At 30.1% G+C, this 12,293-nt stretch overlaps 2 protein-coding genes across 6 annotated transcripts in view; one reads left to right on the top strand and one right to left on the bottom strand.

The window, feature by feature from the left end:
• The window catches only part of LOC107622012 (serine carboxypeptidase-like 20), a 14,596-nt gene extending 13,307 nt beyond the window's left edge, over window positions 1-1,289 (top strand). The window contains exons 13-14 of the mRNA XM_016323952.2: window positions 856-901; window positions 991-1,289. Coding sequence (XP_016179438.1) covers window positions 856-901; window positions 991-1,074 — 130 coding nt within the window. The 3' untranslated portion in view covers window positions 1,075-1,289. The remainder of the gene's footprint in view (window positions 1-855; window positions 902-990) is intronic.
• On the bottom strand, window positions 8,960-10,367 carry LOC107621243 (F-box/kelch-repeat protein At3g23880-like). 5 transcript variants are annotated; one of them, XM_021113757.1, is made up of 2 exons: window positions 9,766-10,367; window positions 9,285-9,449 (listed from the first exon to the last, which is right to left on the bottom strand). In XM_021113757.1, exons 1-2 carry the CDS (start codon window positions 10,304-10,306, stop codon window positions 9,400-9,402), a joined length of 591 nt encoding a protein of 196 aa, XP_020969416.1. In that variant the 5' UTR covers window positions 10,307-10,367; the 3' UTR covers window positions 9,285-9,399. The 5 variants fall into 5 exon arrangements, with proteins under 5 accessions (XP_016178763.1, XP_020969416.1, XP_020969417.1 ...); XM_021113758.1 differs by having other exon boundaries at window positions 9,285-9,446; XM_021113755.1 differs by having other exon boundaries at window positions 9,342-9,449; window positions 9,560-10,367.

The raw sequence follows: 12,293 nt of genomic DNA, 5'->3' as shown, positions 1-12,293 counted from the left end.
ATATGTTATTTAAAAAATATATATACTTGATATAAATAACTAATTTTAGTAACTGATTTTATTCACCTAACATGATTGTATTTTATTGGTCTTGGTTGAGTTGAACTTCATATATTGGCATAATATCTCTAGATAGATATTGTTATTACTTTGGCAATATTTCAGTTTCCAACTAAATCTTGAGGCTAGCTAGCTAGATCCTCAGAATTAATACAATATGAATGTAGTCTTATGTTTGATGTTGAACTATATGCAGATTTATTAAATCCAAACTTTAAAGCTACTTTTGATTTCTGTATTGAGATAAAAAAATATAAAGACAAAAATAAAAATGTAAAGACAAAAAGATGTTTGAAAAGAAAAAATAGCTAGCTTTTATTCCCACATATATTGTCTTTCTTTCAAGTTACCTTTGAGTTGTAAAATGAGTATAGTTTTTTTTTTTTTACCAAAGATATGAGACTCGAAACCGCAACCTCTTAATTGAGTATGACGAGACTATGCCATTTGAGCTATTACTTATTGGCTATCTAAAATTTGGAAAGATAAGAGATTCGAACCCGCAACCTCTTAATTGAGTATGAGGATTCTATGCCATTTGAGTTATTACTCATTGTAAAATGAATATAGTTATCAGACTCGAATCTAGTAATTAAATTTTTTATCAGGTTAATTGCTTAACCGATTTAAATAATGACCCAATTTAAATTGATGATCCAATGATCAGATTTTTTATTATTTGACCGACCAAGTCAAATTGAGTTTGATAACTATGAAAATAAGATCTTTTGTTAACAATTTTATGAATTTGATCCAACAAAATTTGATTAATTAAGTTTCCTTTCTTGGTTGAAGGTTTACACAAGGATACGAATTCAATCTTACATTTTTAACCATAAAGGTTTGTATACAAAATAAATTAAATTTAATGCTAAATTATATTAGATTAATTTGATGTATGTTGACTCTATTTTGTTACATTTGATACAGGGAGCTGGCCACACTGTTCCAGAATATAAGCCTAAAGAGTCATTGCACTTTTACAAACAATTTATTCATGGAAAGAAAATATGAGAAATCAGTACACAAATTGTAACAAGAGGCAATGTGGTCTATAAATTTTCCATATATCATTAAATTTTTCTAAAGTTATTGAGATGATATATGTAAAATTTGTGTATTTCCTCATTCAACAATATATGATCTGAATAATGATCCATTTAATTATTTCATGGAATTAAACTACTTTGCTTCTAATTTCACTTATCGTATTGATGAATTAGCGGGTAATTAATTAATTACATCCTGCATTTTCACATATTATTCCGTTATAAAAGCAATTAAGTCTTTTGTGAAAATACTTGTTAGGACTAAATAAAAGCTGGCATATTATAAAATTCACAACATCAGTGTTAATTATACAAATGAAATTCGATTACTAAGTTAAAACACAAAATTTTAATTAGAAGAAAAAAATAAAAAAGCAAAAATATAAATCTAACTATGAATTCTTTTCACTGCAAAAATCAGAAAAAAATGTTTATGATAATTATAAAATCAACATAGAACTCATATATTAATAACAATTTCGAGTATTTATTCCGCACAAACAAAAAACAAAAAAACTAGATCATTCAATCAAGAAATAAAAAAAATAAACAAAACAGAATAAGGCCCACAAAAAATAACAAAAAAATAATCTTAAAGATACAGAAGATATCAAATAAAAGCCAACATATTAGTCCTTTTTTGTGTAAACATAAATTCTGTGCAAAATGATTAATTTGTAATTTTAAAATTCTGAAAGATAGCTTATTTTTTCTTAGTTTTTAAACCTTAGTAATTTTTTTAATTAAAAGAATCAAAGTAAGATGCATCATGCACAATTAAGCATAAGACAACTAGCAAGATGCATTCAGAATTAGCATACTATGGTGAAAAAAAAAGTAAAAACTGTGAAGAATGATTTACCCTTTCACACTGAACGAAAAAATCACTAAGTTGTCTCTTTGGTTTATTTGGGTCTTTTGACACCTTTTCACTTCCCATCTTTCCCATTGCCTTTAAAGACATCCATTTATTTCTTATTCCCATTTCCCAGCAAACCTGACAACACCATACAAACATCACCAAATAGCACACGAGACACCCAAATATAAATATTTAATGCCTTAAATTTCATATAAAAATAAGCAAGTAGTAGTATTACTTAATTTAACTTGCCCAAAAAGTCTCTTCTCCCAAGCCAAGAGCTGCTCCACAATTAAAGAACAGGTGAGTCAGGAAACAAAAAATGTATATAAATAGCATCCAAGTAATTAAAACTCAAGTGGTGTACAATTATGTATACGAGGGTATGTCGGTTACCACATTCACAATAGTAGCACTTATTATACTAATCAAATATGGCTACTAACTTACGACATGTAACGTTAATTAGAATTAAAAAAAAAAACGCAAGAAACTAAAATTGACTCTCAATTCATGTGTGTGCAAAATTTCAAAAAAAGGAAAAAGAAATAAAATGTTAATGATACTTGTAAAATCAACATGGACCTCAAATTCTTACAAATTTTATACAAATAAATTCTAGTTACTAACAACAAATAATTTTAATATGAAAAAAATAAAAAAGGCACAAAGCTAAATTTCACTCTCAAATCTGTTCTGTCCAAAAACTCAGAACAACGAAAATAAAAAAAATGTTTATGATACTTATAAAATTAACATGGACATCATGTAGAAATAAAAATCTCATTATTTACCCCAATAGAAACAGAAAACTAAAAAAAATAAAATATTCAATTAAGAGAGAAAGAAATAAACAAAAAAGAGTAAGGCCCACAAAAAATAACAAACAAATAACCATAAAGAAACAGAATATATCAAATAAAAGCCAGCATATTAGTCCTCTCCTTTATATGCATAAATTTTGTATAAAATGATTAATTTGTGATTTTAAAATTCTGAAAGATTGCATATCCTTTCCTAGTTTATAAACCTTAGTAATTTTTTAAATTAAAAGAAGCCCTATTGTTGTGAACAACTTTAGATTTTTTTCTTCATCATTGCATTTTTAAATGAAATTCGCTTACCTGTTAGATCCACTTTCACAAACATTTTTACTACATTACTTGGAGAAGAAGCAGGAAAGGAAAAAATGGGAGATTCATGTAAAAATGTTTAACAAATTAAGCTCCAAAGCAACATTCACAAACTTGAGAATCCGTAAATTGGCAATCCTATCAATTTGCTCCCCGTATGCTGTTGCATTTATTCACTCGTGTCTAACCAAATCGTGCTGCCTACTAAAAATATAAACAAACAATTTCAAGTGATAAAGTAGTTACCACAAGTCCACAATAGAATACTTGCCAACCAATAAAAAATAACAGTCAAGATGCATAGTATAAGGAGAAAATGAAATGAAAAGCTCTCTTGAAATAGATAATAATACAGTGAAGATGCTTAGTATAAAGAAATCATTCACATAGAATTAGGTATAAATAAATAAAGAAATAAAAAAGACAAAAAAAAAATAAAGGCTTCAAATAATACACTAAGACTGAAAACAAAGAACAAAAAGACATTTGAGATATTGGAATGGAAAAAACATAAAATTAAAAAATTTGAAAACTCGTCATGTAATTGGAGATATTTTAGTATTTTCAGCTCCACAAATAACCTTCAAAAAACAAATGAAAAATCAAAACAAAGAATAAAATAAAATTTTGGTCTTTAAATCAATTGTAATAACATCCCTAGCTTAAAGGCATTCAGTTTCATGGTATGTATTTGGTTAGGAATTGCCTTTAATTTAAAAGCATGACATGTGACTAAATAATTACTACCCAATTCAAACAACTAAATAGCATGTGATAAACAGAGAACATAATTTATTTATTGAAACAACTAAATAATGTACTTTACCTTCTCCCCATAAATTTCATCTCTTGCTTATTTGGTGACGGCATGTGATAAATACAGAATATAACTTATATTAGCACACTCAGTAAGATTACCATATACCGTTTTATGGTATTTAATGAGATAGAAAAAAAAATCTAAAAATCTCTTTTCTCCCAAACCAATGGACATTTTCTGATCAAATGAGTATACTGACATGATTACAATACAAAGTAGTAATATGAATTGATCCCTTATGCAATACTAAATATCTATCAACCAATGAACCAATTATATAAATCAACATTCAGAATCTTAGTAACAACATATGATGACATCTAAAAAGAATGGTTTCAATCTCGTACCTCTTCTTGGTGATACTGATATTTTATAGTTCTATACACAATGAATAGCATTATTGTACACAAAATTGCTAGCAGAGCAAAAGAAAGTGTTAGAATTTTGAAGCTATTTGAATTTTGAAGGCAATGTTAAAACAAATTATGTATTTATAAAATAACTATTTCATAAAAGACGGAAAAAAAATACATATTTCTAAAATAAATAATCAAGAAGATAAAAAACCCAAAAATCAGAGAAACGGACAAAGAACAAAATAAACCAGCGGCCAAAATTGTACACTATAAACACATTAACTTATTTTTTACGCTCCTTTGAATATGAAGAAAAAATGAAGACTAATTTGGCGACTATATTTTGAAATGAAATAAAATGATACAGTTTGCAATTGTCGGTACTATTATGAGAAACAAACGTGCCTAAGCTAAACGAAATCAACATAAAAATTGAATCCAAAATGAGAGTAAAAAACACAAAGACTTGAAAGTGACCCTTGCATGACGAAAAAAGGAAATTAGAAGATACAATTCAGCAACAATGATTCAATAAAAATAGAAGTATTAAACAGTGAAATAAGGATGAGGAAAAGAAAGATACTTGAAACACTAAGATCATAGCTAAAAAGGTCTAACAACACAAGTGAAGGAGAAATAACATGGTAGAATCTGTGCTCATAAAGATGAGTCCTTTTCGTATGCCCTCCTTCTACCACTCCTTTGGCTTCTGTGACAAGTTTCATTGCAAGTAAAAGTTATTAAATTGAAGATTATATATTCTAAAACAGCAGGTTTAAGCCCTTATACCATAAAGACCAAGGATAACATAACTCTAACGGAAAGACTTTGCCTTTTTGATAATATAAACACAATAAATTTTTATTTTGTAAAATTACAAAAATATCAATATTGAAATACAAATTTCTTGCTTTTAAAAAAGTACAAATACCAATATGAGAGTAAAAAAACACAGACTTGAAAGTGGCTCCTTGCGTGACGAAAAAAGGAAATTAGAAAAATAAACTTAATATCCAACAATTCTTAATATAAGCCTATATTTTCTCATTCAATAAACTTCTTTTGTTTTCTTCAGAGTAGAAATGGATACATTCTCTAAACGAAAGAAAATATTTAAATGGCATAATTTCAGTATAATAATCACATTTAATTTTCATTAGCTCCGCAATAGCTTAAAGGACTTAATCTATTATAATCTTGTTGGCCTATTTCAAAAAAAAAAAGAGAAAAATCAAGACCTCCTAAAACAAAACTTGATAAATGGTTAACTAACTCACCAGCAATGTCCAACAAACATAAATTCACGATTCACGGTGCTCTCATTCACAATAAGCATATACCAAGGTCTTACAATAGATAATCCTATTTGTGATTATGATTATAATTTATAAATATAAAAGATTCCTATAACATTATAGCCTCTGTTTCTTCAAAATTGAAATTCAATGCGAAGTTATTTTCAATTTCTTTACACAAAACGCTATTATTATAAAGAAAGTAACTAAATTTTCCTTTCCAAAAAACCTCACTTTCATGAACTAAGTTTTGAATTCCAAAATATTCTTCATCTTCTTTTTTTTTTTTAAATCAAGAACCAAATGTAGAAACAATAACCATTATGTAGAAGAATACATACCGCAAGAACACCAAATAGTTTTATAAGAAACAAATCAGCTCCTTTCAATTTCTTTGGAAATTTCCCATTTGAAGCTAATTCTCTATTAGACTACCATGACACAAAACCTCACAATAAACTTTTAGAAGAAAAAGAATGAAATGGGAATCGATACCTTCTCAACAAGAAACTTAATATCATAAACAATGGCATACAAAACATTTATAGCCCAGGCATATTTTCAATTTCAAAACTCCTATATCAACACACTGAAACACATAATAATAAATTAATTCAATGAGATAAAAATTAGAATAAAAAAATGAAGGAAATAGGTAAGGAAGAGTTACTTCGCGACTTTTCAAAGGCGGGTGTAGGCTTTGAGCACATTGGATTGACGGTAGCTCTGGAGGCAGCAAAAGAGGCGAGGACGATAGAGTGCGTGACTCACAGGATTTGTTTCTTTCATACAATGTGTTTACTGTACGTTCGTATTGCATCTTCATACTATTATCGTACCATTACCTGAATTCTAAACTTGCCATAATTTTACTCTAAACTTCTCTATGATAGAGTTCAGCATGGTCTACTACTGTGTTATTGTTTTCTTGGTGACCCTTTTACCACTTCATAGGTTTCTTATTCTGTTATGTGATTATACAACATATAACAAACAGGGTGGCTATGCATCATTTAAGGTGCTATTTAATTTCGGTTGTCTCTGGTATTTGCAGTTAAACATCCTTACCCTTTCAACCATCAACTTGTTATGACCCGGTATACTTGCCGAAGGAATTTGTGTTGTTCAATTTCCACTCATCAACCTCCTGTCGTAAGATGTGACCGGGCACTTTAACTTCTCGGGTTCCCCCATGGGCATGCAGGGACGGATCCAGAAATATTATCATGGGGCCAATAACATATATAATATTAAAAATTATGCAAAAAAATTATATAATGTAAGATGTATTATAAAAATATATCGATAGAGAATATATTTTAAAGTACAAAAAATGCATGTACTTTTTACCAACGAAGTGGTCGATTCTTCGTATCATAAAATTTATCGATAATAGAATCTGTGTCAAATTTTTCAGCAATTTTCTTTTTAATATAATTAAAAGACAATTAGCAAAAAAATCATCTTTCATCTTGTTTCTGAGTTATTATTCACAATATTCATAGCTGAAAAAGATCTCTCAGTTGTAGCAGTTGAAACAACGAGAATTAATACCAAATGAATCAAGAAGGACGATCACAAGAAGAAAAAGAATCCACTTTATGGAATTCGAAAAATTTTGTTTAATTAAAAAATATTACTAATAATATCTTTTTTAGATTTTTTTAATATTGTTACTTATTTTTTAGATATTAGAAATCATTAATATTTAGGTTGGACTAAACTTTTATTTATACTAGACTAAATACTAAATACATTTTTAAAAAAATAAATCATACTTAATAACTTATTACTATTAATTTCTTTTTAAAAAAGCTGGGCGCGCCCCCCTAAGTCCGTCCCTACATATAGGTCTAGGGGTTTGTATAGGTCAAGCATGGCAAGAGGGAACAAAGATAGAGCAAGTGCCACGAAAATTATGCAGTGAAATTTCAATGGTGAAGGATTATAGATCATTGTGAGATCATTGAAGAAATTCATTGAATGAATGATTTGTTATACAGTTTGTGTATCTGCCAAGTGATAGTAACGTGCTAATGTCTCAAAGGCATGCATGAGGGTATAGCTTGTCAAGAGAGTAGCATGCTGTTAGAGGTTACTTTATTGAGAAGTGAATGCCACAATGTTTCGATCATAGCAATGTATTTATATCCTTATTCAGACTCAAAGTAGTTTGTAGACATTGATTATTCTGGTTGAAAAATGAATACTAGTTTTATTTGAAATTCAAAATGTAATGATTTTGTTAGGAGTGTACTTACATATTCACCTTTATTCACATCAGCATGCAATAAACAGAAACATAAGATTTAAACCTGTTTTCATTCTAAATGTCTCTTGAAAACTTCAGAGCACAGCATACAAATGAACTAAAACTCTTAATCAAATTGTCATGAACACGGTTTTGTTTTCACCATCTTAGGAAGGCCATGATTGGCATATAAGATTATTATTGATTGAATCGTTGTTATATTCTAATTAATGATAACGAAAAGGTTTATTTGATAAACTAATCTCTATAGTTGACATATTCCCATGTTAAATATGGTGTTACGTAGTACTTGCACGTTGCACTCGCAATTTTGTCAAATCGAACCGATACAAAACATCAATTATATAGCATTTCATGATAAATACATATTCTAACTAAAGCAAACGAGGATCGATATTCATAAGGAACCTAATTAAAAAACATTAAACATGAAGCCAGAGTCTATAAAATACAAAAAAACAAGGCACTACATTAATCATAATAAAGTTATGGATTCAAGAGATAGTGTAGGAAACCATCTTTAAGAGATTATAGGCTTAGCTTCATTAACCGCATCTAGGGTTGCACACGGATCGGATCGGATATAGCCTAAAATTCTATCCGATCCGCACTGTACTCATTGGATCGGATCGGATACGATATCCGCAATTTTTCAGGTCAGATCCGATCCGATCCGCAAGTATATTTAATTCTAAGTATCCGGATCGGATCGGATATCGGGTATATCCGCATAATTAAAAAAAATATTTTCAAATTCCATTTGGCTATTTTTACAAAAAAAAAAATATATTTTTCACCTGTTTAAGCATATTTAATTCTAAAATATTATCAATAAAGTTCTCTTGAATAACAAAAAAAAAAAAAAAATAACACAAGATTTAAGTTTAATTATTCTAAGTCGAAGTACAACATAAAAAAATAAAAAACAAGATATCATAAAATTCATAAAACAACACACTAAAATTCATATTACATTAGGGTTTATTTTCTTAAACTATACTATTTATATGTGATGTGCGGATATGCGGATTTGCGGAATTCGCGGATATCACTGCCAAATCCGCAATCCGATCCTATCATAGTGCGGATCGGATAATATCCGCAAAATTCGGATCGGATGCGGATAATTACCGCAGATATGCAGATATTATCCGATCCATATGCAGCCCTAACCGCATCTCAGATGAGCAGCTTGGAAGACCAAAGTGCGACGGTGAAACTAAGCTTTCATGATAGAGTTGAAAGATCCTTGCATATGAACGCTGAGTTAAAGGACGATGTCTGGGCATGTCATCACTGGAGCTGTCAATATTAGGAAAATCTACGCTGCCATCACTTAAGTTACATAAAACAAACTTGTCACACGGAGAAAACACAAGAAGAACATTTTTCAACATGTATATAGGCCGTAGGCTTGAAGGACGACGATCGAGTAGCGGGTGGTGGGGGATTATGGCCAATTTAGTCCAAGACTGAGGAACTCCATAGTCCTTCATCAACCAGACAGTCCAATGAGTTTTCTTAGTCTCATAACAAACAGCAAGACAATCCCTCAAGATACCCAATTGGGGAGCCACCCAGTGATCATCATCTGAATCCCTGCCGGGAAGGAAAAACTGATTATAAGTCTCTTTGACCAAGTCAAGGGAAAGAACCCACACAAAACTAAGATAGCGGTGAAAAAGCCAATTAAGAGTGCCAGTGCCACTTACAAAAAGCCCTACATGATCCACCATAGAACCCCTGTAATTGCGGTTACGAATTTTATGGGAGAAATCCTGGATTGTTCTCCAGGTAGAATTTGGGCCGAATGTAAACATTCTGGAGACGGATTCGCCTGATTTCTTTTTCACAAGTGCAAAAAGCTTATACTTGTCATTCACATGATCATAACCGAATCCGCAAATGGAGAGGAGACCTCCAATTTCAAGCGGCTGAGAAGTGAATCCAGTGCAGGGGTTCCACAGCATGGCACGATGGGAGATTATAAATCCATCCTGGCCCTCTTCATCGCGCAAGCACAGCAATCCATTGCAAGAGCCAATAATGAGGCGGAAGCTTCCCTCATAGTCATAGGGAACTACTTTAGTGGGTTCATGGGGAGGGTTCTCCATCACAGATCGTACGGAAAACACTCCGATTGTGGGGTATACGTAGGTTTCGCTATAATAGGCAATACGTGGGTGGGTCAAGGCTGGATCCACCGCCATTGAACGTCGAAGGTGGTCCTTGGCAAATTGGGAACTGGAAATTAGGGTTCTCCATGATCTGCAGACGCTGTTCCTTAATCGAACGAGAGACCTCGCCGGTATCCTCAGCAGGATTTCCTCTATGAGCTCGTCCGAAAGGATAGGTGGTGGTTTTGTCGTGACAACCTTCCCCTTCCTCGGAACAGCATCAGCATCAGCATCAACATCAACATCAACATCAACATCATCAGCAATCGGATCCCTCCTCATTCGTACGAGGAAACTCCACAATATAGCAGGAATAAGAAATCAAAAACAATATATAACAAAATTGAAAGAGGAAACAAAAGAGTACGCAAACATAAAGAATACTATGTTATGTATTTTTTGATAGTTTGAATTATAAAAGTAAAACTAAATATATATAGAGTATTGTACGAGAGATTTTTTTAAAATTGATAAAGTTAATATTAGCTAACACAAAAAATTTAAAATAGAATAAAGAGGAGATTTTTTAAAAGTTATAAAAGAAAAAAATGTATATTTTATAAATAGATTGAAAGAAAATGTCATTTTAACATCTTTGAGGAGAGGAGGAGAATGAAATTTTTTCTCTTTTTAATTGATTTATACCTTGAATCTTTGTATATTCATGCAATATTGTAATTGATGAGATGAACACTCTTTTTTTTTTGTCAATTTTCTCTGCTAGAAAGAAAGTAAAAAAAAATAGGACAAGTAACAACTTAAGTTTGCAATTCTTAGTCAATCCATACATCTGAATAACTATTATGATTAATCTGGTGTGTCAATTGTTCATATTGATAAAATAAAATAGCTATTATTAGGACAGATCAACAGAATATGTTCCCATACACAAGAAAAAATTAAAAGAAGATAAGAAACATCTAAATTTTCTAATTACAATATTTGAAATATCTTCATAATGATGTCAACCTTTTATAGTATCACTCTTCACTTTTTTAGATTGTGATTTTTTTAATGTTTTGACCATAGAATTATAGTTGGAGATTGAAGAGGTTTCAAATGTTGGACTTCCTTTAAATATACCGATATCATTGAAGAAATAAATTCATTGAATGAATGATTTGTTATACAGTTTGTGTATCTGCCAAGTGATAATAACGTGCTAATGTCTCAAAGTCATGCATGAGGGAAATATGATTGCATTGCATCCAATGTTTGCTGTTTTAGTTAGAGATAGAACGGTAATGCTAGAAAGACAAAAAATACAGTCAGAACTTGTCTTATTTAGTATTTATTAATTATTACAACAATTAATAAATGCTAAATAAGGCAAGTTATGACTGTTTTTGGCTAATTTTCTTTGGTTATCAAATATTTCTGTTATTTTTAATATGGAAATGAAAAATCGTGTTTTAGTTGGATATTGATATTTGAAGTATATCACGCATTGTGAAAATCATTCAACACGCCTCCACGTGTTTCAACACGCCTCCTACGTGTTGGCTAATATGTTGCCACGTGTCCAACACGCCCCACGTGTTAGCTAGGATGTTATCACTTATCCAACACGCCTTCCACGTGTTGCAACACCTCTCCCACGTGTTGACTTTTTACCTACAAAATTTATTCATCTATAATTATACCAAATAATTCCATTTCTAAAAAAAAATACCAATATTTTTTTTATATAAAAAAAAATCAGCCAGTAGTTGCATTAGTCGTTTATTTCAAATTCAAAATTTAATGATTTTATTAGGAGTGTACTTACATTCACCTTTATTCATATCAGCATGCAATAAATAGAATCACTGTAGTTACAACTTATAAACCACAGTCTGAATTACATGCTTCTTCGCATGAAAGATAGTATAAAAAAATTTTAATTGTGAGACACAAATTTCTTAACTTTAACACCGAAATTTTTCAAACTGAAATTTTTCAAGATTTCTCGACTTGATGTTACAGTTCTTTTAATGTTTTTTTGTTCTTTTTCAATCTTCTTCATACATAATTTATGTATTTTTATTGTAAACTAAAAAATAAAATAAAAAATTGCATAATTACTTCTTTTTATTTATACTTTTTTTTGTTTGATATTTTTTTCTTTTTTTTTTTAATTATTTTTTATATTTTTTAGAAGGTGAAATAAAAAAAATTATGAGTGTAAAACAAAAATAATTATGATACCAAGAAGAAGGTGGGAGAGGAGGAAGAAGAGTTTGAAAAAAAATATCAAACAAAAAAATAGCATCAAAATTTCTTTTCTAAC

The sequence above is a fragment of the Arachis ipaensis genome, chromosome B10 (assembly GCF_000816755.2).
Source record: "Arachis ipaensis cultivar K30076 chromosome B10, Araip1.1, whole genome shotgun sequence".
NCBI lineage: Eukaryota > Viridiplantae > Streptophyta > Magnoliopsida > Fabales > Fabaceae > Arachis > Arachis ipaensis.
This window is presented reverse-complemented; position numbering and strand designations above follow the sequence as displayed.

Bases quoted from the DNA above. Each gene is read 5' to 3' on its own strand.
- LOC107621243 (XM_016323277.2), bottom strand. From the start codon at position 10,306: ATGAGGAGGGATCCGATTGCTGATGATGTTGATGTTGATGTTGATGTT.